General features: G+C 56.6%; 1 protein-coding gene across 4 annotated transcripts in view; it reads left to right on the top strand.

The window, feature by feature from the left end:
* AFAP1L2 (actin filament associated protein 1 like 2) overlaps positions 1-23,924 on the top strand; it is an 86,315-nt gene extending 62,391 nt beyond the window's left edge. Inside the window, exons 5-20 of one of the 4 annotated variants that reach the window (XM_081104413.1) lie at positions 2,803-2,893; positions 5,138-5,221; positions 7,944-8,149; positions 8,960-9,139; positions 11,724-11,813; positions 13,458-13,542; positions 14,034-14,138; positions 16,717-16,928; positions 17,986-18,131; positions 18,818-18,929; positions 19,603-19,842; positions 19,927-20,101; positions 20,345-20,500; positions 21,302-21,495; positions 21,609-21,731; positions 22,537-23,924. In XM_081104413.1, the coding sequence (XP_080960539.1) occupies positions 2,803-2,893; positions 5,138-5,221; positions 7,944-8,149; positions 8,960-9,139; positions 11,724-11,813; positions 13,458-13,542; positions 14,034-14,138; positions 16,717-16,928; positions 17,986-18,131; positions 18,818-18,929; positions 19,603-19,842; positions 19,927-20,101; positions 20,345-20,500; positions 21,302-21,495; positions 21,609-21,731; positions 22,537-22,563 (2,226 nt within the window). In that variant the 3' untranslated portion in view covers positions 22,564-23,924. The remainder of the gene's footprint in view (positions 1-2,802; positions 2,894-5,137; positions 5,222-7,943; positions 8,150-8,959; positions 9,140-11,723; positions 11,814-13,457; positions 13,543-14,033; positions 14,139-16,716; positions 16,929-17,985; positions 18,132-18,817; positions 18,930-19,602; positions 19,843-19,926; positions 20,102-20,344; positions 20,501-21,301; positions 21,496-21,608; positions 21,732-22,536) is intronic. The other 3 variants (XM_081104416.1, XM_081104415.1, XM_081104414.1) reach the window with 3 other exon arrangements.
* The last annotated feature ends 1,188 nt before the right edge of the window (positions 23,925-25,112 follow it).

The following is a 25,112-nucleotide window of genomic DNA, read 5'->3' as shown; positions in this document are numbered from 1 at the left end:
CCACCCGTCTCCTGGGGCGTGGGTCCCGGGGCCCCGGGCTCGGGTGTGAGAAGCAGGGCCCGAGAGCCAGGCAGGGCCGCAGGGGCCGGGGGAGGCTCTGTCGGTGCTGGAGAGAAATGTGGCTTCGGACGTGGGGAAATATCACCACCCAAGAATAACACAGCCGGGGTGGCCCTCGGACGGTGGGAATGGTTCCAGTGGACACGCTCCAGGCCCCGGGGAGACTTCCAGCGGACAGCTGGCCTTACCGTCCTCCCTCCTCGTGGAATTTCTCTGCTGAGAAGGACAAGGGGTGCTGACTGCAGCTCCCTTTCCTAGGTCTCCCCCAGTTCTGTCCTGGGCACCCCCCCCCCCCCGGGAGCTTCTGGATGTGCAGTGAGAAAGGGAGGGGCCGGCGTAGTTGGGGTTCTTACCCCTCCCTGCACACACGCGCACGCACACGCCTGCTCTCCCTCAGGCTGCCTCCCTGGTCAAGTCTGGCTCAAGGAGCCATAACTCTTAGTCCAAGGCCCCCAGAGGAATGGCGTCAGGGCAGAGTGGGGAGCAGCTGTGGCTCTGAGGGAAGAGAAGGAGGAGTGGGAGGAAGAGGGGGGTGGAGGAGGAGGGGAGCAGGAGGAGGGAGGTAGGAGGGGGTAGAAGGAGGAAAAGGAGGGGGAGGAAGAGGGGAGTGGAGGAGGAAGGGGGAGGACCTGAGCAGCAGCAGCAGTTGGGGAGCATGAGCTTGGAGTGACCCTGTGACCTCGCTTCTTCAGACAGAGAAAGCCTCGCCCTTCCCACCCTAACCCCGGAGCTTCGGGGTGCCGTGGTGGCTTGCCGGCCCCAGGCTTGCGAGTGGCTGTTTTAGAAGCTGGAGTCTGCCTGGGCTTTGGGGTCCTCCGTGCCTGTGGCTGGGCCAGGAGGATGGCCTCTGTCCTGGGCTCAGGATGTCCTGATTCTCTCTCTGATGGCTGGGTCACCTTCCATCCGCCACCCCCCCTCCCCCAGAGTCAGTGCACAGCAGGCCCGACCAGCAATGGAAGGGTCAGCCAGGGGCCTAGAGCAGCCTCGTGGGTGTGGCCAGTGACTCAGGCCGAGGTGGTACTTCAGGCCACTGGCTGCACCGCCAGGGGCTGTGGTCACTGGGGGAGAAACAGATGTGCGCTGACACTGTTGGTGCCCTGGCCAGCACCGCCACCTCCCCCCCCCCCCCCCCCAGGGGCCCCAACACGCATCCCTGTTGGTTTTACAGTAAGTGAGCTGCTCCGGGTGGGCGGCCACTGCATTAAGGATATCACCACCGTCAGTCTGCAGAGCTGGGCCCGGCCAGATGCACCAGCCCCACCCAGGAGCCTCCCACAGGGCTCTCTGGGGCAGGATGCTCAGAAGTGCAGGGCCTCCCCAGGCCACCGGGCCATCCCAGGCCACCAGCTTCAGCCCCCATCTCTATCAGAACCGGCCCAATCCGCAGCCACCTGCTTTTCCGTGAGGCGTTTTACCGGAGCGCAGCCACACTTGCTGAGCTTTGCCTCGTCTGCGGGGGCTCTTGCACTGCATCAGCTGGCTGGACGGACTGAGATCAGAGACCCCGCAAACCCCGAAAGCGCTTTCCGTTTGGCCCTTTACCAAAAAAGTTTGCCGACCTCTGGCCAATCCTGCGGAGCCGGTGGCCCTCTCTCGTCCCTTCCTGCGATCCTGCAGGCAGGTTTTGAAGGCACATCTCTCTGCATCTTCACTTCATGTTCCTAATCTTCATGATGATGATGATGATGATGAAGAAAAGAATAGTTCTTTATGCCTAACCCCGGACATTAGGATCTCTTGCTCCTTTGACCTCTGATATGGGCCATCGTGCCAGTGTAACGAGGTGGCTCTCTCTTCCACCGGTGCACATTCCACCCCAATGCCACCTATGAACCTCGGGGTTGTCTTTGAGACGCAGCTCCCAGGTCCCGTCCTCTGGGCATCCTTCCTTGGTCCTGAATGTTCCTCACACCCTCCTGGTTCCCACCGAACTTTGGCCTCGTCTGTTACAGCACCGTTCACGATGCACTTGATCCGGAGCTGTGAACACTCGCTATCTAGTTAAGGCTTTCCTGACCATAGGAGTGTGTCCCGCGCAGCTCATATGCGGGAGCCATCCAGTATTTGCTGAATGAATGATTGAACGTGTTATGGTAAAAGTTTCTAAATCCTTAGGAACCTGGTCATTTTCCTTCATGAGCCTCTGATTTAGTCCTTGTCTTAATTTTGTTTTTTAATGTTTTTATTGATTTGAGAGAGAGAGAGAGAGAGAGAGAGAGAGAGAGAGATCAATGATGAGAGAGAATCGTGGACAGGCTGCTTCCTGCATGCCCCACACTGGGGATGGAGCCTGCAACCCAGGCATGTGCCCTGACCGGGAATCGAACTGGTGACCTCCTGGTTCATAGGTCAACACTCAGCCACGAGCAACACCGGCTGGGCAGTTCTTGTCTTTTTAGAAGGTATATTCTGTTTAGCTACACACAGCCTGACACCTTCCGGACTTTGCGTGTTGGGTGTCCGTGTGTAAGGGTAGTTGGTGTGTGCGGTGGGGGTCTGAGCCTCACTCTGAGGAGGGGAAAGCTGGTCTAGGCGGGTTAAGCAGCGTGCCCACAGCCCTCACTGGATGCAGTGCAAGCAGTGGATGGGGTCCCGGTGGTCCGAGTCCTCCCTCCCAACTCGCTTGACGTCCAACCGAGCATTTTCTCTTCTGGGCTTCCCCCTCTTGCCACCCAAAGGCTTAATTCCGCGTTGTTGCCCATGTATTATATCTGAAACATGTTTTATTTGTTCACACCACAGATTCCAGAACGGAAACAGCTCTCCATCCCAAAGATCGAGTCTCCAGAGGGTTACTATGAAGAGGCTGAGCCGTATGACATGTCCGTCAATGGTACATCCCGGGGCCAGGGCTGGGACGCGGGTGGGGGTGGGGGTAAACCGCTTCCCGCACAGATGGGTGCTGGCAGCAAGGACAGCCTGGGCTGCTCTTGCCAGAGGGCGTGGCTGAAGCTGAGAACTGGCCACAGAGCATTGAGCCTCTGCTCAGGTGGGGAGCTGAGACCTGCAGGCCCCCCCCACCCCCACGTGCCTGCAAGGAGGGGTCGGGTTGGTCCACAGCGAGCTGGTTTAGGGGCCCGATGCTTTAGGTGTTCCCACCTGGATGTGCCTGGATTCAGCACAGAAATGTGTTGGAAGAAAGGTGTGCTGGGAGTCAGGAAGCCACAGCCTTTAGGTTCTCGATCGCTTGGTGTAGGAATTCTTTTAAAAAAAAATATTTTTTTATTGATTTCAGAAAGGAAGGGAGAGGGAGAGAGAGATAGAAACATCAATGATGAGAGAGAATCATCGATCGGCTGCCTCCTGCACGCCCACCACTGAGGATCGAGCCCGCAGCCTGGGCATGTGCCCTGACCGGGAATCGAACCGTGCCCTCCTGGTTCATAAGTTGACACTCAACCACCGAGCCACGCCAGCCGGGCTATGTAGGAATTCTTTAACACCGGCCCCCCAGGTTCTGGAAGAAAGAGATGGTTGTGACCCCGGCAGCTGTCTCCTTCGTACCCCCTTCCCTTGTAAGCGAAAGGTCTTTGAAATCATAAAGCAGCTTGCAGATGTAAGAGGTGAGGGCCCCTGGTCATGGGAGTGAACTGCAGGGGGCGCTGCTGGTTCCACCGAGAAGGGCCCCGGGATGAGACGGGCAGGCCCTGGGAGCTGGGGCGTCAGAGTCTGTCTTCACGCTCCCCTGCGGCCTCCGCCCAGGAACTGTGTGTGGGAGGCGAGGGCCTGTTTGGTCTGAGGTTCTTTTCCTCGGCGAGGCCGGCATGGTGGGCAGATGCCCCGTAGCCTGAACCCTCTGCGCTTGTGAGACGTTTTGGAGCCACCGGCCAAGCTGTGATTTCAGGCCGAAGCTGTGGGCGTGTAGCTCCCGTCTGGCTGCGTCTGGGAGGAGGAGGAGGAAGTGACTCACCGCGGTGGGCACCTCACCTCCGTGGTATCTTAAGCCTGGGGTGCTCTCCTGGGTGTGGCCAGTGCCGGCCGGGACCTGCCTCCCCGGCGCTCCCAGGGGCCTGTCTGCGGGGCAGACACTACATCTCGACGCAAACAAGTGGTCAGATAGACCTGAGTTTCTGGTGTCTGTCTCTGGGCTGTGAGTTCATGTTGGTTTTAGCCAAGATGGGGGAGGAGGGCAGGGGGTGGGTAGTCATCCCACGGGCAGCCGGAGGGTTGGGAAGAGGCCAGCTTGCCTTCCTCTCCCGCCAGGACAAGGGCCGAGGGTGACGTGGGCAGAACTGGCCACGCTTGCCCTGCAGAGGGGGCGCCGCCTGTGACGTACCCGGCCTGCTCTCGTCCCTGGCCGTGGTCCCCACACCTGTGTGAGTGGTGGCCACGCAGGTCACAGCAGGAGGGCTGGCCCGGGGCATCCGCCCTTTGCTCTAGTTCATTGGCCAACAGCAAGCGACGTCGCTGACTTCCTGCAAGACCGGTGTCTCGGTATCTTGTCCTGCTCTCAGCACTGTCCCCACACTGCCCCCGGGTCAGGCTCCTCTCTCCCGGCAACACTTCCGTGAGTGCCGGTGGCCCGTGCAGGGGACAGTCCTGTCTGTCCTGCTTGCCCAAGACACCCGCTCCTTCATGGATGACGTCTCCTCTTGGGGTCATGACAGCTGCTGTAGCAGGTTACCCCCTTTCAGTTCCTGGTAACACGACACCGATCTGCTCTCGCCCACGGACGGGTCAGTGTGGTATCCAGGGTCAGCAGCTAGTGTGGGTTCCCCAGCTCCTGCCAGGGTGGGTCCGGCCGCCTCTGAGGCCGCAGAATCCTCTGCAAAGAGCGTGGGGGAACCCCAGTGTGCTTCTGAGAAGCGCCAGCTAGAAGTGACACGCACTGCTTCTACCCACGCTCCGCCCTGGTGACGAGGCGCCTGTGGATGTGAGGGGGCTGGGAAAGGAGGTCCGTGGCCGGCCGGGGCCTCTCCCGACAAGCCCACACCTGCCATGGGAAAGCACTAACTTCGGTGGCCGGCAGCCCTTCTGCCTCATCCGGGTCTCTCTCGGTGTGTGCGCGTGGCCTGTCCCTCTCTTCACCTTGTCTCTCTCCATCTCGCCCCTGTCTGTGCTTCTGGCCATCACACAGGTCATTCCGGCAGAGCCCCCTCCACCGGAGTCCCCAGATGGGTGCAGGTGCCCGAAGGAGTCATTTACGCCACCATCACCTTGGGTACTGCTTGTTCCCAGAGAGGGGATGCCAGTGACCCCGTGCCTGCTGCCTGGCTCCCAGAGGCGGGTGCATGCCCCTGGCGTGGCCACTGCCCTCTCCCTGTCCTCCCTCCTGGGTCCCGCATGCCGGGTGCCACCCCTCCATAGACCCCTGCCTGTGGCATCCGTATGTGCTGCCAGAGGACTCGGCGCTTCTTGGTTGGTCTGCCCTCTCCCCACGGACAGGTTACAGGGACAGTGGGGGCAGCCAGAACGGGGATGGGATTATCTGATCATCCTGTCTGTCACCTGTTCACCCCAGTGGGGGTGGGCGGGCCCCGGAAGCGAAGTGTCTGTTTTAAGAATATCCTTTGTTTATGGCGGTGCTGTGATTGCCCTTTAGGGAGAAATAAAATGAATCCATTCGCCCTAAACTTCCTCCAAGCTGCTCCAGGTAGCATGAGACACTATGATAGGCTTTTTTTCTCAATTAGCGCCCCCCCCCCCTCCGCCCCCGGAGGTGGACGGACAGGTGTTAGATTTCTCCCTGGAACACATGGGGCAGCCCCCAAAACACAAAACAGCCAGGGGACTTGGCCAATCTCTTCACACTGAACTCTGCAGCCTCCTGCCTTAATTTTTGTTACTGCGGGAGTGTCCCAGTGGCAATGCCTGATTCTTCTTATCTCACTTATTGCAATTCTGACAATGAGGACTTTTTCAAAATAAAATCACCCTCATCCTACCAGCAGATCCAGTCAACTACTGTGAATTCCCCCCGTTGCTGTCAGTGCTGATCTATTTGCACCTAAATTGTAAGCGTGCTTTCTCGGGCTGTCGCATTTATCGGGTTTGAGTTGTAGAATAGTCTGTAGTTTTCATTGACTGCACTTGCATGCCTGCTCCTAAGTGGATGAAATCATACTTCCCCCTTCTCCCCCTGCTGACTGTGAAATTGCTTGAATTAATATCTTAATGCATGTAACCTTCCCCCCTTCCTTCCTTTTTAAAAAACTAGCTTCCCAGGACCGGGATTACTGGGTCAAAGGGTGTGGGTGTTTTAATGGCTCTTGAAACAACAGGCTGACAGACCGTTCTCTGAGAGGCTTGGGTTAATGCACGCTGCCACCGGCCATAGGCGAGCTCAGGGTCCCCCGCGGGGGGCGGGGGGGGGGGGCGCCGCTGTTTGCAATCCTTGCTTATTTAACAGGTGTAAAACCATGAACTGTGCAACATCTGTGTTAAGCCACGAAGGGAAGTAGATCCACGCTGCTTTTAAAGAAAACTGATGTGAAAAGACTCAGAGGGTTATTTTTAGAAAGAGTAAAATAACCTAAAGCACATTGTCATTGGTATTGTGGCCAGAAGAACAATGGCCGTGGGCTCATTCGTTTCCTATAATAAAATTCAAATGCGGTCTGTGTTCTTAGTGTGCAGGAGCCCGGCTGTGCAGATAACGGAGGGGGCTCCTGGGGGGACAGAAGACAAGGGGCCCATGAGGGGTCTCTCATGGGAAGGAGGCCTCTCCCATCCTGACTCAAGGACACAGAACATGTCTGTCGCGGTCACAGGGAGGGAGATGAGGGGCCCACTTCCGTTAGGGCTGCTCAGTAATGGAAGCAGTTGTAAGGTAGTGAGCTCCCTGTCCACTGGGGAATTCAAGCAGAGGCTGCAGCAGCGTCAGGGTTGCAATAGGATTCCTGTGCTGAGCTAGGGATTGGACCAGGGATCCTGGTGTTCTCCGAGTTTTGTTTTTTGGGGGGATGTTACTGATTTATTTATTTTTCTTCACCTGGTTTTCGTTGGCCTCGAATAGCACAGCCAGGCTGGGAGAATAGAGCAAATTCTGCAGAGCGTGGGGGGGCAGACACTGAGATGTGTGGAGTGTGCGTAGATTTGGGTCCAGTTTGGTTTGATGAGTTTTGGGATCCTTTCGAACAGAAGGAAAATGTGAGGTTGGCTCGTTGACAGAGCGGCGGAAGCGTATGGGTTGGGGATAAGTAGGAGGAGCTAGGCTTGTGCTGGGCAGTGTCAGTGGCCGGGAAAGAGAATGCGGTCTGTGGAGGATGAGGATGGTTGTTTTTTTTAAGGTCATGATTAGGAGGGGGCACTGCGGAATGGCAAGATGGCCCCTTCCCCAGAAAGCATTTCCTGCCCCGGTTTTGTATTTTGCCTTTTCTTCCCCAGAAGCCACATCGCCTCCCTGCCCCCAGGATAGAACCAGGGTCGGGGCAGGCAGCTGTCGGAGGCTTGCCATGTGCCCAGCTCTGGGCTCAGGGGGCGACCCCTCCCTCCCGGCCACTAAGATGACAGCGTGCGGGTCAGGAAGGTCCCACTGCACAGAGGACGAGACAGAGGTCCCCAGGGGGGAGCTGGCCGTCTCCACAGGCAGAGGCCGGTCTGAGGAGGGAGGTGTCCTGTCAGGTTTCTCTGGACTCCGAGACGGCAGGACGTGAGGAGGAAGAGGGAAGGACTCTGGTTTTAAGAGTATATGTGGCCAGAGGCAGCATCCAAGCCGCCTTGCTCAGGGGGGTTGGGCCCGGAAACTGCCTGGTCTGTGGTCAGCAGCCGTGGGGCTGGTTCAAGGGCAAAAGAGAGGCCGGAGGGTTGGGGCCCGGGGGCCAGTGGCTGCTCCCACCTGCTGCCTGCTTCCCTCCCTCCTGACCAAACCAGCATGTTTGGGAGCATCCCCTGCCCTGCCCGGCGGGGACTCGGGGGTGTGACCTAGTGGGTGTGCCTTGCAGAGGATGGAGAGGCCGTGAGCAGCTCCTACGAGTCCTACGACGAGGATGAAGGCAGCAAGGGCAAGTCGGCCCCCTACCAGTGGCCCTCGCCCGAGGCCAGCATCGAGCTGATGCGCGACGCCCGCATCTGCGCCTTCCTGTGGCGCAAGAAGTGGCTGGGGCAGTGGGCCAAGCAGCTCTGCGTCATCAGGGACACCCGACTCCTGGTCAGTGGTCTCAGGTCGCGTTCTGGTCTTCTCTCTCTTTTTAGGGGTGGGGGGTGGACCCTAATACCAGGTGGTCAGACCCCTTTCTGCCAGATTTTTACCTCTCCCTAACCTGGAGTTGTATGTAGGACTTTGCATGCATGCATGAATGTTTGTTTTTAAAATATATTTTTATTGATTTCAGAGAGGGAGAGGGAGAGAAACACCAATGAGAGAGAATCATCGATCGGCTGCCTCCTGCACGCCCCACACTGGGGACCGAACCCACAACCCAGGCATGTGTCCCGACCGGGAATCGAACTGACCTCCTGGTTCATAGGTCGATGCTCAACCACTGACCCACACCAGCCGGGCGAAAGCCCCTTTCTTTTCTTACTAATGATGTCACCTTCCTAACCAAGGAAGGAAAAACTTCGTCTTCATTCCCTACGGCCCCCGGACTGGGGGAGCTGAGCAGGCAATGCGGGGTGGAGAAGTGGGACAAGCGTGTTCCACCCTGAGTGAGAGTCGCCCTCTGAGGTTGTGTTTTAGGGCCAGGACAAGCAGGAACCTTCTCCCTGCCCCCCGCCCCCGGGCTGAGGCCAGAGAGGAGGAGGCTGAGGCAGGGAGACAGCCGGCTGGTCTCATGCTCAGACCGAGTTGCCACGTTTGAGGTTACAGTTATGCACTTGCGCAGGGTACCTGGTCCTTCGGTTTTATTGGCAGAACCCAGGTCTCAGCAGGTCCTGCCATGCCCGGCGGCCCCTCCTCTGCAGACTCGGGCGAGGCCTGGCACCCCGGCCAAGCAGCATCTCGTCTCTTTCCTCCCAGTGTTACAAATCCTCCAAGGACCACAGCCCTCAGCTGGACGTGAACTTGCTGGGCAGCAGCGTCGTCCACAAGGAGAAGCAAGTGCGGAAGAAGGAGCACAAGCTGAAGATCACGCCGATGAACGCCGACGTCATCGTCCTGGGCCTGCAGAGCAAGGACCAGGCGGAGCAGTGGCTCAGGGTGAGCGGCCCTGCAGCTCCCGGCTCTCCCCAGAGGGATGGGTGCTGCTGAGGGCCAGGGGTCTGTGACCCAGCTCCCAGGGCGCCTGCATGCTGAGTGGCAGCCATCGGTCTAAGGCAGTGGTTCTCAACCTTCTGGCCCTTTTAAATACAGTTCCTCATGTTGTGACCCAACCATAAAATTATTTTCGTTGCTACTTCATAACTGTCATGTTGCTACTGTGATGAATAGTCGTGTAAATATCTGGTATGCAGGATGGTCTTAGGCGACCCCTGTGAAAGGGTTGTTCGACCACCAAAGGGGTCGCGACCCACAGGTTGAGAACCGCTGGTCTAAGGCAGTGGTCGGCAAACTGCAGCTCACGAGCCACATGCGGCTCTTTGGCCCCTCGAGTGTGGCTCTTTCACAAAATACCAACTTCTGCGTATAGGCCATGAAGTTTCAATCGCACTGTACGTGCGCGCCCGCATGTGGTATTTTGTAGAAGAGCCACACTCAAGGGGCCAAAGAGCCGCATGTGGCTCGCGAGCCGCAGTTTGCCAAACACTGGTCTAAAGGATGTGGATCACAGACTCGGCTGCGGGGCTGACATCCTCTCGGCCGCCTGGATTGGGTTCTGGTTGAAATCATCTTGTTTTCTGGCCCCCAGGGAGGCATCACCAGCCTCCTTATTAAGGAACAGATGCGGCTGGCTCTTGTAAGCACCTACCAGGCGCTGTGCACTTTTAACCAGTTTAACCACATGGCAGGGAGCCGGGTCACGTTAACGCCCCCATTTTGGAATGGCGATTAGGGCTGAGGGAGGAAGTGACCAAGCAAGGTCACCTGGCAAGTGAGTGGCAGCATCTGGTTTCCAACCCAGAACCGTCTGACCACGGTCCTGTGTTCTGCCTACACTTACCGTGATGTGGCCCCCGCAGTGGAGCACCTGGGAGGGGCCTGCCTGCCCCATATCACAGATGAGCTGGACCATCCCAGACGGTGTAAGGTTTGTGCCGAGAAGGGGCCACAGTTGCAGAGGGAGCTCCAAACCCAGCAGGTTCCATGGTGAGGCCAGAGAGGCCCTCGCCCTCCCTACCCCCACCCCGACCCCCTCCTCCATTACAGCCACGTTGATGCATTTCCAGAGCAGGCGCATTCTGTCAGCTCTCCACCCCCATCTGTACACATGCACAAATGCATGCACATGCACACACAGACATTTACACGGACACACACATGCACCCACACACTGCTCTTGCTCCAGTTCCCGGCGCTGTTCCTCTGCCACCTCAGCCCCATTGGACCTTCCCCTGACCCCAGCCTCCCTCCCCAGCTCGCACCCTTTTCCTGAGACCCCTGCCCTCCCCCAACTCTGCCGGTGGTTTAAAGACAAGAACCTGAGAAGACACAGCCGCTGTCAGCCTTCACAGACAGGCCCTGTCCTCCCTGGTCCGATGAGCGCAGAGGTGGACTTGGCCGTGAGGGCCTGGCTCTTGAGCAGCTGTACACACCTGCAGTTGGGCGGGGCTGGTCAGCCTGTCCAAGGGGCCCTGGACCAGACGCGTCTGTTTTGCCAAATCTACCTGCCTGCCTTGGCCTCCCTCTCAGCTCTGCATGACACCTGTGCCCGCCGGATGGGACAGGGATGTGACAGCAAATGGGAGATGTGATACGGGACAGAGTTCCAGAAAAGGAAGGCACAGAGCGCAACTGTCCCAGAGCAGTGGAATCCACACGCCCCGGGGCCTGGACACCTGGCTTAGCATGCTTCCCCTGGGCAGGTCCTCCTCCCATCCCCCCCCCCGCTCCCCCCTCTCCCCCCTCCCCCCCCCCCCCCCCCCCCCGCCTAACACGGGTGGCAATGAGCGTGCCTCTCCTGTCCTGGGCACTTTGCACGCCAGACCCCACAGCTGCCCGTGGCTTGGTATTGTCCCATCTTACAGATGTGGTGACTGAGGCTCAGACCCAAGGTCAGTGTCAGGAATGAGAAAGGCCTTAAGTTTCTCCATCCCAGAGCTGTTTCGCCTTTTGTTCTTTGGCTTTTCTGATTTTAACCGCTTTTCATAAACTGCTTTCGGCAAAGACGGAAAAAGGAGGGTCTTTGAAATCACTCTTGCTAAGTCCACGGCTCCCAAGGGCTTCCGGCTGGGCAGCATGTTTGTGGCTACCCTGGCGGTCACCCTGTGGGAGTCCCCTACCTGGAACGGGGTGCTGCTTAGCGTTGACCTGCGTGTCCTCAGCCCAGGCCCGCAGAGCGGAGGGCTGTCTGCCATGGCCATCTGTGGGCTTGATTGTAAAAACCCCCGCCCCCAGCCTTGTCCATCCCCAAAACACGTGGGGGCCTGCAGGAGAGAGGGCCTGAGGAACCGCCCGCCCTCACCCCCATCGCAGCCTGCCTGGCTTGGTCCCCAGGCCACATGTGGGCCAGGTGTTGGGAGTGGGGTGGTTCTGTGTCCTGGGGGAATCATGCATCTTCTCCCTCACCTGCACCCACTCTCTCCTGACCCCAAGGGGCTCCAGCTTCCGTCTGTGCATTCAGGGTGGGCCAGAAGGACTTGGGGGCCTGGGCCTCCGCTGATGGCTCCCTCTCCCTCTCCCTCAGGTCATCCAGGAGGTGAGCGGCCTGCCTTCAGACGGTGCGGCCGAGGGAAACCAGTACTCCCCGGAGGCCCAGCGCCTGAGCTGTCAGAAGGTAAGAATCCAATTCCTTTTGTCTCCATAAAAATTAAAGTATAAAACGGGAAGCTTTGTTTCCACATTCAGCCCAATCAACAAGAAACCGGCAAGGCTTGGCTACGGGCTGTGGCTTCTGCGTGGCAGGGAAACTGGTGACATGGACCGACCTAAACTTTCTCGCTTCGCTGGGCAGCAGGGGGGGAGCTCTGCGGGAACAGAGGCACTCTGCCCCCCACGCCTCAGCAGCGAGGCTTGTTTCTCGAAGCTCTTTCTGCCCGCTGACCCCCAGCAGAGGTCCGGGGGCTGGGGGGCTGGGGCACTGAACCACAGGGCCCTGGTGCTCATTTGCATGGGGCTGCGGAGCCCCTGCTGAAGGGTCAAAGTCGAGGAAGTTTGCTGGGTGCTGACCTACGGGGAGGCCTCCCCCGTGGGGTGACATTTCATGGCCCCAAGTACGTGCAGGTCGGCGCCCTGCAGCCTGGGCATGCACAGCGCAGGCAGAGGGTCACTGCGTCTCATCGTGGGGTCCCCACCCCTGACCAGGAGGGAAGTCGAGGCCTTGAGCAGGGAGGAGGGACTGAGGAAGGGCTGTGGCCGTTGTCTCTCTTCCTTGGTCATGGACAAGAAACAGAGCCAGAGTAGGCGTGGGTGTTCTTCACGTGGGGTGAGAAGTGAGCGCAGTCCCTAAAGACCTGGCCGGCAGGTTCTGCCCTGGTCCTGCCCTAAGGCTGGTCCCGGCGGCTGGGAGTCCCAGGGTTTACTTTGCAGAGTCTGGGGTAAGTGGTTCTAGAAGCAGCTTGATTGGAATAATCTGATACTACCTCCTGTTTGTTTTTTAAAATATATTTTATTGACTTCAGAGAGGAAGGGAGGAGAGAGAACTAGAAACATCAGTGATGAGAGAGAATCATTCATTAGCCGCCTCCTGCACACACACACACCCCCGCCCGGGGATTGAGCCCACAACCCGGGCATGTGCCCTGACCGGGAATCAAACCATGACCTCCTGGTTCATAGGTCGACACTCAACCACTAACCTACACCAACCAAGCAAGATGCTTCCCATTCTAGCAGCAGCAGCCACGCCACTCCTGTAGGGACGACCTCTAGCTCCCCAGCAGCCCCAGGAATGCCCACGGGGTGCGGGGGGGAGGGGGGGTGTGTGCCATCTATTTTATGCGCATGCATAGTGGGCTCCCGGAGCACCCCCCAGCTGGAGAATGCGCCAACGGGATTCAGATCATGCTCTGGCCCGTGCAGACATGCTGGCCCTCCTCTGAAGCCCGAAGTGTTGGTAGCTGCCAGTTCTCAACTTTCTCACGCTCCTGGCCTGGTGGTTCCCCGCCTGACATCAGCTTTGGCTGCAGACACCCACTCTAATGCCACCCCTCCCCACCTCCCCGGGCTCCAGGGCCACTGGCATGTCAGGGCGAGCAGCCATGTGAACAAGGGACAGGTGCTCTGGGATGGAGCAGGGGACCTCAGGGAGGGAGGGTGAGGGCAGGTCCCCAGAGGGCAGCCCAGCCAGTGCCTCACCAGAGGCCTGGACTCCAGGGTGACTGCTAGCTGACATCTGAGAGAATTATTTTCTCTTAAACTGTGGTCTCTGACATAACCATTCTCAGATAGGATCACCCACTTGTCTCTCTTTCTTCCCCAGGCAGATATATCCGAGAAGTACCTGTCCGCCTCGGAGTATGGGAGCTCTGTAGATGGCCACCCTGAGGTCCCCGAGACCAAAGATGGTACCCACACTTATGGCTCTCAGCCCAGGGTGGGGAGGGGATGGTCCCCAGGCTGTGTGGCTCAAGCCTAATGCGCTTTAACAGCTCCTTCCAACATGCCTCCCCTTTATAAACAGCTAACAGATCCAGGGAAAAGGGAGAGATGACCAAATGGAAGTTCCGTGACTTGCTGGGGGTAGAATATTCTCTCATCCTCTTGTTGGCTCACCCTGTTGTAAGGGTCTTGGAGCTCATGCAGTCTGTAGATTCCCAGGTGCTGGAACATTCCATGGGAGAAGCCGGGGTGCCCCTCTTGAGTGTTTGAATCTACAGACCCTTGGCTCTGGGCTGTGGATCTTGGTGTGAGGAGTCTGTATGTGTGCGCATGCGTGCACACACATGTGTGCAGGGAGGGGCAGCTGTGGTGGGGAGGGTCTTCTATTTTCCCATCTACTCTAGGGCCTGAGGCTAAGCCGTGTGCGATGCTGATGGCTTTTTCTCTCACTCGACAGTGAAGAAGAAGTGCTCTGCGGGCCTCAAACTGAGCAACCTGATGAACCTGGGCAGGAAGAAGTCCACCTCGCTGGAGCCTGCAGAGAGGTCCCTGGAGACAGCCTGTAAGAAGCGCAGCGCCTCCTGGGCCGCAGGGCTTGACCCCTGGGCTGCAGCCCGTCTCCAGGAAGGCAGCTCAGACAGCGAAGGCAGGGGCTGTAGGTCTCGCTTTAAACGTGTCTTAGGGATGTGGAGTCGTGGCCCAGTTCCCGTCTCTCTTCACTGCAGGTAGTTCTTTATGTCTGGCCAGACTCTCTCACTGCAGTGTGGATCTTTTGTGGAAGTGAAGGGTAATGGATTGCTGTCCTCCTAATGGTCTGGGAAAACATGTTCGTTAGATCGATACTTAAGCTTGGCAGGCACAGTGTTACGGAGAGGGAACCAAGCGGATGGAGGACACAGTCCTGGGAGCTTAGAGCTCAAGAGAGATGACAGCTTTGCCCCCATCGCCACATACCTGCTGGCTGAGCAGCTATCAGGACTCAGGGATGGAAAGAACCTTTCCCGCTCTGGACAGAGATGGATTCCTCAGCCGGAGTCTTGACGAACAGGCAGGAGCTACGTAGGCTCAGAGGTACCCGGGGTGGGAGCCAAGACTGGTGAGACGCATTCAGGGGCCGGGCTGGCGAAAGCCCACGTCGCTGGGACAGAGGGCGTGTAGGGAGCTAGTAGACTCTTAGAGGTCACCTCCACTGCCCTTTCTCAGCCTGAGGAAACTGAGGACAGGAGAGGGAGAGAGAGACCTTTCCCAGAATATATCTGAGTGATCCGCGTCCTGGTGTTCCACCCGGCTCATTGCTATAGGTCAGTGATGGGGAACCTTTTGAGCTCGGCGTGTCAGCATTTTGAAAAACCCTAACTTAACTCTGGTGCCGTGTCACATATAGAAGTTTTTTGATATTTGCAACCATAGTAAAACAAAGACTTATATTTTTGATATTTACTTTATATATTTAAATGCCATTTAACAAAGAAAAATCAACCAAAAAAACGAGTTTGCATGTCGCCTCTGACACACGTGTCATAGGTTCGCCATCACTGCTATAGGTCTCCCGGGACCTGAAGGCCATCACTGTCCATCTTCGGGCCCTTTCCTCTTACTCCTGGGACCCCTGTCCCAGCCTCAGGCCCACTCTGTTCTGTGTCTGAGGCTGGCTGGGTGGCCGGGGTGGAATGAGAAGGCAGCACAGGGCCCTCACCTTTGGAGCCTACTGCTTCTCCTGCCAGGGCACCCGAGGCCTCAGGGCACAGTGTTGGGCACAGGAGTCTGGTCCCCATGAGTCATCTTGGGAGATGTGGCTGGGTTACTGCTGGAAGTTGCACAGTGGCAAAGCCTGCTCCTGTCCCCCGTGGCTGGGGAAGGGCCCGAGAGAGCACAGACACTCTCCTCCCCGGGCTCGGCCTCAGCGCTCGAGCCTCTCCTGACCCAGAGTTCTCTTCGGTGCAGGGAACTGTGATGGGCCAGTGGGGTGCCTGCCCAGAGGAGCCAGAGGTCCTAGGTCCTGGGCACAAATCCCCCCACTTTGCTACTGTGTCGTGGTGTTCATGTGGCTCAGAAATTCAGATCCCCACTGTGTGGCCGGCGCCGGGTGGGTGGGAAGGTGGCTGTGCACTTTGACCTTGCTGGGTGAGCTTCGTTCATCTGGCTGTGGTTCTGAACAGCTCTTAGGGGCAAAAAAGAACCAATTGGTCAGCCAGCGGCACAGAGGGATGTCAACCCACTGCACAGGGGCGTGCAAAGGGCCTGTAGACTGGAGTCACTCATCTGTGCAGCCCAGGGACAAGGCCATGCTTGGCACGGGGTGTCAGCTCCCCACATGTTAATCTAAGCGGGGGGAGGCTTGTCCTCTTCTCGGGGAGCTGAACGGAACACATGGGACCACTTGAGAGCAGTGAGGGCTGCCTCGTGAGTGGACCCTGGCAGCCTCTGGGTGCTGCCGGAAGAGGGGCTCCCTGGCAGAGGCCGCAGGGTGCAGACCCGGCTGCCTGAGATGAACGTGCAAGTTCCTGGACAGGAGAAGCTGTGAGTCCCGTTGGAGAGGCTGACACGGAAGCAGAGAGTGCCACTGTTCCAGACCCAGCTGTTCAGAAGGCAGACAGGGCGCGCAGGGCCCAGGGAGGGCCGAGGCCAAGTGCATCTGGAAGGATGGAGGAAGACTCTGCAGGCTGAGACTGAGTGACCCAGGGCGGGCAAGGCTGGCAGGGCCGCTGGGAAGCTAAGGCTGCAGAGGCAAAGGGCTTGCACCTGCAATGAGGAGATCCACCTGGGGTGAGCTTCCTGCACGTGGCCCGAGTGAGGAGAGGCAGAGGTGGGCTGCTGCAGGCTGGACGTGTAGAGCCGCGGCGAGCCGCGAGGGCTGGGGCGGGGGACTCTGTCCCAGATACCTACATACTGACCTAGTGTAGTCCAAGGTGCAGCTCACTTCCCTCTGGACACACCTTTTCCAAAGCCAGCAGAGCTATGCTGCCTGACTTGAAAGGGTCTCGCTGCTAGCCTGCAGGAGGGAAGGAGAACATACGACAGAGATTCCCCGCCTCTGTGAGCCAAGAAGCTGCTCAGGCATTGGAGCTGGGACTCTGGGGGGAGGCCCGGAGGTGGGGGCAGCCACCCCCAGCTTCCTGCAGCCGCCGCCTCTCCTGCAGGTTACCTGAACGTGCTGGTGAACAGCCAGTGGAAGTCACGCTGGTGCTCCGTCAGGGACAGCCACCTGCACTTCTACCAGGACCGGAACCGCAGCAAGGTGGCCCAGCAGCCCCTGAGCCTGGTGGGCTGTGAGGTGGTCCCGGACCCGAGCCCGGACCACCTGTACTCCTTCCGCATCCTCCACCACGGCGAGGAGCTGGCCAAGCTCGAGGTACTGCTGGCCCGGGGGTGGCGGGCGCAGGCAGGGCGGAGGTCGGCTCTGTGCTGCAAGTCATGGAGACGCCGTGTAGTCCTGGGTTGTTTTGGTTTCCTTTGCGTGAGATTGTTTGCATTTTTCAAAAATTTCCATTCCCTTTCTGACCTCAGGGTGGTTGTGTTAGAGGAGCGGACAATGAGCTGCTTCCTGCGCTGAGGGCCGGAGGGGAATTTATAACTCCCTGAGCCGCAGGGGAACCTTCTGGAGATTCACAGGGGGTTTGGTGTAGTTTGTGTAGCACCAGATGCAGCCCAGTCCATAAACATGACGCCTGTTAGGGCTTATCTGGGGGCAAGCATCAGGCTGGTGATAACAATGCCTTTCTCCCACTCCCCACCCTGTCGAACGTGATGTCACACTGACAGAAATAAAAGGTGACGTAATGCCTGGCGTTGAGCTCGGCAGGTCGCAGCCAGAGTTCTTTCTTCACACGCAGAAGCACACCCTGCCCAGCTCGCTCCTGTTCACCTAGGCCAGCGGTTCTCAACCTGTGGGTCGTGACCCCTTCGGGGGTCGAACGACCCTTTCACAGGGGTCGCCTAAGACCATCGGAAAACACATATATAATGACATATTGTTTTTGTGATTCATCACTATGCTTTCATTATGTTCAATTTGTAACAATGAAAATACATCCTGCATATCAGATATTTACATGACGATTCAGAACAGTAGCAACATTACAGTTATGAAGTAGCAACGGAAGTAATTTCATGGTTGGGGGGCTCACCAGAACACAAAACTGTATTAAAGGGTCTCGGCAGTAGGAAGGTTGAGAACCGCTGACCTAGTCCTTCAGCCAGGAAGACTTCATCCAAATTTTGCTTCCATACTGCCCCCTTGTGGCTAAAAGATCCACATCTCAGTTGCTCCTCAGGGATAAGTTTGTATACCATCTATCTGGTCAACAAGCATGATAACACGTGACCAAGACTGACATGCTCCCTGTGCTCATGGAACTTACATTCTAGTACGAGATGTTCTCCAGTCAGTTACCCAATTGGTTCCTCAGGCCAAGTCTTCCGAGGAAATGGGCCACTGGCTCGGCCTCCTGCTCTCCGAGTCGGGCTCCAAGACAGACCCAGAGGAATTCACCTACGACTACGTGGATGCAGACAGGGTCTCCTGTATTGTGAGTGCGGCCAAGAACTCCCTGCTGTGAGTATTGCGGGTCTTCTGCGCCCTTGCACTCGGAGTCATGCTTCCAACTCCAGGCCCAACTTGGCCTCTGGTGGCCGAGAACTCGGGGTGGGCCCCGCTCCACCCAGTGGAGGAGGGCCAGGGGCTGGGCCAGATCGAGCAGCCGCAGCACCATGGCTGGGGGAAGACCATCCAGGTCCTCATAGCCGAGTCGGCATGTTCCCTGACCCTCTGCTTCCCTCGGTGCTTTCCCGAGGACCCCCCTCTGGGTCCCCAGCGCCACCTGGAATGAGCAGGGCGGAGGTGGTGTTTCCGCTTTCTAGATGAGCACACGGGCTCCTGGGCCAGGTGGCTGAGGAGCCGCCAGGACATGGAACCCCTTTCTTATGTACAAAATGGGGAAAGTTTCTGGTTGTTGACAGTGAAATGGGGAGGGGTTTTGTTGTTATTGGAGATCCTAAAACGGGGCCAGAAGATGGCAAAAGGATGCCAAGGGGGGTGGGAAAGGGATGCTTTTCTGGAAGAGAAGTTTGGGACCCGCAGTTCTATAGGAAGGCCCAAAAGAGAGGGAGGACTGCCCTGAATGAATGTTACATGAGACCGGAGCTAGTCTCGTTGTTTTGAATTCTTTGAGGCTGGTGGCTTTTACCGCCCTCCTCCCCGTCTTGAATCCTCCTCCCCGAGTCTTGCCGTGTGTCTTCCAGATTGATGCAGAGGAAGTTCTCAGAGCCCAACACTTACATCGACGGCCTGCCCAGCCAGGATCGCCCGGAGCTGCTGTATGATGACGTGGAGATGTCCGAGCTGACGGCCGCGGTAAGGACGCTGGCGGCAGCCACGGGGGGGGGGGGGGGGGGGGGGGGGGCGGACGGCTGTCCAGTCCTCCTGCCGCCAAACCTCAATCCCATTGGCCATAGGAGAAGTGGATTCCAAGTCACCTGCAGGGCCACCAGGGCAGAAATCTCGGCGCAACAAGGCCGCCTTTTGTACTGGGGCGGGCAGTCCGCCTGGCATGGGGACTCGTCGGGTTGGCCCTGGTCAGTGCTAGGATGGGCTGTGCTGCTGGGGTTGGGAGCCGCGTCCCCATCAGTCAGCCTTTGGGGTCCAGAATGATAGTAAAGGTGGAATCATCGAATGGGCAGGAGGTGCCATGGTCAGACACTGGGCTCTGCTGTGCTAAGGGCTGCTGTGGCTGATCTCATTTAATCCAGGCCACCTGTGAGGCAGGTACCATTACTCTCTCCTCTTACAGCTGAGGAATGAAGGTCAGGAAAGCTCGTACTATGTCCTGGGTCTCCCACCTCTTGAGGGGCTGATCCAGGGCTTGAACCCTGACCTTCTAACTCCAGATCAATAGAGGCTTCCCTGGGGGAATGTCCCTGCGCACCCCACACGGGGAGGGGACGGGAGCTCTGAGACAGGGCGGGCGCCATCTCTCCAGCCCAGGGTGCGGAAGCAATGGTGAAAGCCACCTGCCTCTCTACTGCAGGTGGACCCCGAGGAAGCTGCCCCGGCCACAGATGCTCCGAGCGAGCTTGACCCTGACCGCATGTACCTGGACCTCACGCCGGTCAAGTCCTTCCTGCACAGTCAGGGCGGCACCCAGGCCCGAGGCTGCTCCCCCACACCGCCCTGCCTGGACCCTCCAGCAGAGACCCTCCCTGCAGACCCGGGCCCCGCCCCAGCTGAGCCCCCCGTCGATACATCTGCAGAGACCCCCAAGTTGCAGGTACAGGTCGTCCCCCAGCTGGTGGGCTGGCCCCACCTTCCCAGGCCCCTCAGCCGGCTGAGTTGTGCTCGCTTTCTCCAAAAGCAGGTGCAGCAGGAGAGTCTGGAGCCAGAGGAGCTGTCCCCCAGAATCTCGACGGTCAAAATCCAGACTGAACAGCAAAAACTCGCCTTCTCATCGAGCTGCCCCGACGCTGTGGCTGTCACCCCAGCCGGGGCCAGCACGCCTGCGAAGGACAGGCTGAGGGTGACCTCTGCAGGTACCTGTGCTGGCTATGAGTTGCATGTCTTGGAAATGGCTCCGAGGAGGAGGGACTTGCCCCAGGCCATGCAGTGGAGAAGGGGTGGTGCCCATTTCCTTTTCCGGCCCTGCAAGGCTGGCCTGGCGTCCAGCTCTGATTTCCTGTCAAAGCCTCAGTTTCCCCAGAGCCTGTGTGATGGGTTGGCCATAGCCCTCCTGGTCCAGCCTGGCTGACCCCGGGGTTCCCTGTCTGGGTCTGTAGAGATCAAACTTGGCAAGAACAGGACGGAAGCTGAGGTGAAACGGTACACGGAGGAGAAGGAGAGGCTGGAGAAGAAGAAGGAGGAAATCCGGGGGCACCTGGCTCAGCTCCGGAAGGAGAAACGGGAGCTGCGGGAGGCCCTGTCCAAATGCACAGGTGAGGGGCCCGGCAGGGCACGTGGAGCCTGTACCTGGGCCCTGGCCTACAGCCCTGCCCGTCTCTGCCTAGGTACATGTTCCCCATCGTAACCCCCCATCTGAAAGGTCACTGTCCTATGCAGAGAGACCGCCTGACCCATTGTCGATAGGCCCAGGAGGTAGTTTTAAAAGCTGGCCCAAAGAGTACATCCTTAAACATTTTACTTTCACTTAAACGTATATACACCCAGGTCCATCTTTCCACGCGTTGCCTTTTTCAGAGATCCCATGTCATCGTTCTTGCATTAACCACACGCATCCTGCATCATTCTTCATTTCCAGTCTTCAAAGACTTAGGACACTGCAGAGAAATCTGCGTCCCTCTAGAGCAGTGGCTCTCAACCTTCCTGATGCCGCGACCCTTTAATACAGTTCCTCATGTTGTGGTGGCCCCCAACCATAAAATTATTTTTGTTGCTACTTCATAACTGTAATGTTGCTACTGTTCTGAATCGTCATGTAAATATCTGATATGCAGGATGTATTTTCATTGTTACAAATTGAACATCATTAAAGCATAGTGATTCATCACAAAAACAATATGTCATTATATATGTTTTCCGATGGTCTTAGGCGACCCCTGTGAAAGGGTCATTCAACCCCCAAAGGGGTCGCGACCCACAGGTTGAGAACCGCTGCTCTAGATCCTTTTCCAGATCATCTTCATCTTACCCGTTTCCTAGCAACCTGCCCTTGAAAGGACCTGCCCCGGTCCTGGCTGAAACGCTGCTCCCTGCAGCCGGCCTCATTCCCATTCCAGACAAGGGGGCGCTGGCCAGCCTGGAGCAGAAGCTGAAGGAGATCGACGAGGAGTGCAGGGTGGAGGAGAGGAGGCGCGTGGACCTCGAGCTCAGCATCGTGGAGGTGAAGGACAACCTGAAGAAGGCCGAGGCCGGGCCCGTGACGCTGGGCACCACGGTGGACACCTCCCACCTGGAGACCGTGAGCCCCCGAGTGAGTGGCAGGAGCTGCGGGCAGGGCCTCCTGGACGGGGGTGGGGGTGGGCGGGGGGGCTCACGTCTCCATCCCCCCCCCACGGCTCAGGCATCACTCTTTTGTCACCACAGCCCAAAGCCGCCGCCCCCACCCCTGCCCCAGACTGTACCCCCGTCAACTCTGCCACGGCGCTCAAGAACAGACCTCTTTCCGTCATGGTCACAGGCAAAGGCACCGTCCTCCAGAAAGCCAAGGTAAGCGGTCACTCCCGGCCCCGTCCAGGGCCCAGGGGCTGCACCAGACCTGACCTATCAGCCCGAGGACAGTCAGATCCTTGAACCACCCAATTAGCCATATATTCTAGCGAGACAGACGGGAAGTGGACAGTTTTCAAACCAAAAGAGCCAGTGATTCTAAAGGAGTCCTGCCGTGGCAGCTTAAGCAGCGGTCCTCAAACTACGGCCCACGGGCCACATGCAAATACAAATATTGTATTTGTTCCCATTTTGTTTTTTTACTTCAAAATAAGATATGTGCAGTGTGCATAGGAATTTGTTCATAGTTTTTTTTTTAAACTATAGTCCGGCCCTCCAACGGTCTGAGGGACAGTGAACTGGCCCCCTGTTTAAAAAGTTTGAGGACCCCTGGCCTAAAGCCTCCAGCCACCAGGTGTCCAAGGCTCGGGAGGGTGTCGGCTCATTCCTGGGCTTTCCCCTGACGGCCAGACATGAGTGTTGTTAGTCCTTCCCTCGTGTCCGGTGCAGACGTGCCCAGAGTTGCCCGCGCATTCGGCAAACTCCGCGGCACCTGCACCCACGACTACTGAACGCATTGGAGCTGCCGCTCCCCTGTGGCCGTGACAGACACACGGACCCCTTCCCGTGCCACAGCTTCAACATCCCTTAAGGAGGTGCCCCGCCCAGTGACACATGCACAGGGTTTGAAACACAGCGGCTGCCTCTATTCCTTACGGGCTCTGTGCACGGGGCGGGGGGCGGCCGCGGAGCACAGCTAACTGGCCTCTGTTTGGGGGCTGCTGGTATTTGAATGGCGCCCTAGGAATGGGAGAAGAAAGGGACCAGTTAGGACACAAGCGTCACGGGAAGCCTCTCCTGCCCACGTGGACCTTGGCGACAACCCCGCTTCGCCCAGGCCTTCCTTCAAGCAGCGACTCTGTGAGCGGGTGAGTCTGTTTAACAGGAAAAACAAGGACGGGGGACCGCGCACGGAGAGCTCCGGCTGATGGGAGGCGCGGGCCCTTTGCAGAGAAGGAGCTAGCAGGACCGGAGAGAGAGCTGTGACTTCAGCCGGCGCTGATGCCATGGATGACGCGGTAACGGAGCAGGGAACACTTGGGACCACGCGGAGGCACTGTCCCCACTCAGTTAAGGACCTTTTGAAAGTGACGCTGTATTATATTTTTAAAAATATGTTTCAAATCCTGTAATTTAGAACAGTGAAGTGTCTTTTGAGATTTAACTGACTTTCGACATTATCATAGAGAAAAAGAGATTAGTACTTTGTGTTTACAGAGTCCGTCCTGTGGCCATTCTTAAGAGTTATTTAATATAATGCTCTCGTAGTCCCGGTTTTTTTAAATTGTGCTTTATGTCCGGGCACCTTCCAAGATAATAAAAGGGGTGAGTTTGGGGTGGGCCCCCGTCTTTTCCTCCGATGGCATTGTTTGCTAACGCAGGTTGAAACATTTCATCCATCATCTCCACCTCACGTCCGGGGGTTCTCGGAACTAAAGTTCTTTATGACAAATCTAACCCCAGGGCATTTATTTCCTTTGTCATAAACACTTGGTGGCCCTTTGCCAAGTGGTGAGTTAGATTTTTCTAAAAAAATAAAATGTTAATTGTATTTTTGGAGGTTTCTTGTATTTCATGGAGTGACTTGGCAGGGCCTGTTGGACTTGTACCTCAAGGGGGAATGTCTTGGTTATTTATTTACACACTGAACTTCCAAACGTGTGTGTAAAACCGAGGGCTTTACAAGGTGCCATCTTAGCAGGTGATGTTATGCCTCCTTGACTCCAGGAGCATAGATGGAAAACGGAAAGGGTTTTCATAGTATAATTAACCACGCGCCAAATCCACTAGAAACATCTGCAGGAACTGACTACTTCTGGAAGCTAAACACATTCCTAAATCATTCTTCGGGGAAAGAAACCAGTACTTAGAGAGTTGCCTAAGTGGTAAATTAAGGAAGTTCCTAGCATAAATGTGTTTTTATTTTTACAAATAACAAAATTTGCCAATCTTTTTAGGCAGGACCTTTTTCATGTACGTCCAAAATTAAGATTTGGTTTTTCTTTTGCCAGTATGTGTTGGATTTTTGGTTCCAGAGCTGTGCTAACTGTATACAATGGAAAATACATACTCCTCAAACTGCTATGTTCATAGCATTTTCTTGTGATTCAAGAAAATCTTGTCAGCATGTGTACTTCAGGCTCAGTTGTGCCTTTAATGTCGCCTCAGGTTGCCAGGGTTTGGTTTTGTCATCTTTAAGCACATTAATGACCAGATAGCGTTGATTCAGAATCAGCCACTGATAATACACTGATAGGTAAGTTATTGTATGTACACATTATATGGGGGGGGGGGGAAATCATCTCGAAGGAAGCAGAAAAGCATATCACAAATCTCAACACTCCTAAAACATTCATCTAGGAATAAAAGCGTTCCTACCCACAAAAAAATAATATCTAATGGTGAAAAGGAAGCAGATATGTGCTGTGGCCACTACCTATTAAAAACATTATTCTGCAGGTTCTAGATAAATGCAAAATGACAAGAAAAATCAATATAAAGCTCCCAAAGGAAGAGACAAAACTGTCATTATTTGTAAACGACGTTTTTCTAGAAAAGCAAAGAGCATCAATGAACTACTAGAACACATGTGCTTGGGTAAGTTGGCTGGAATGAGAATCATTCAGAGAAAATGAAAGATGGATGGCTTACTGCAATGCTTCAATTTTTACAAGAACTTAAAAGGCTTGGCTGGTCAGGCAGTAAGGAAGGCATGCCCTCCATTGCTGCTGGGACCTAAACTAGAAGCGGGGAAGCCTTTAACATGTAACCCACAATTTTATGGGGCTTTATTTTAGAGTCCAAGCAACTCAAATTGGACATCCAAATAGCCTTGAACCAGACAGAGAACCCATACTCTAAAGTGATTAAACTGCTGTGAATTTTCAAGACAACAAATTCTTAAAAGTTCTCCAACATCGGCCCCTGCTGGGTAGCCTTGTGGCCTTGCTCTGATGTCCCCTCCCGCCAAGGCCAGCGTAACAACAGCAATGAAAATACCCTTGAGCACAAACCGCTGTGGCGATAGCCTCGGCACCCCGGGCCTTTTCTTTGTACCATCGACAGCACCGTGGCGATAACCAGGAAGCTCAGTGGCGTTTAAGTGGAGGTAGCCGTGACCTCTGCATAGAGGGCTTTGCGTTATCGATAGTAAAGAGAAAAGTGTCTGGACCGAGGTGAGGGCTCTGCAACAGTTTCCCCTGAAAAATGAACTCAAAACGACACAACCACAACCGATGGGAAGAACTGGTGCCTAAACAGGCCGGGGTGAGGAAGTGCCTGGTTTACCAGAGAATGTCCCAACGCACGCATCTGTGCCAC

The sequence above is a fragment of the Myotis nattereri genome (genome assembly GCF_964212035.1).
Source record: "Myotis nattereri genome assembly, chromosome: 13".
NCBI classification, from domain to species: Eukaryota; Metazoa; Chordata; class Mammalia; order Chiroptera; family Vespertilionidae; genus Myotis; species Myotis nattereri.
The sequence above is the reverse complement of the archived record's forward strand: the minus strand, read 5'-3'. Positions and strand labels throughout refer to the sequence as shown.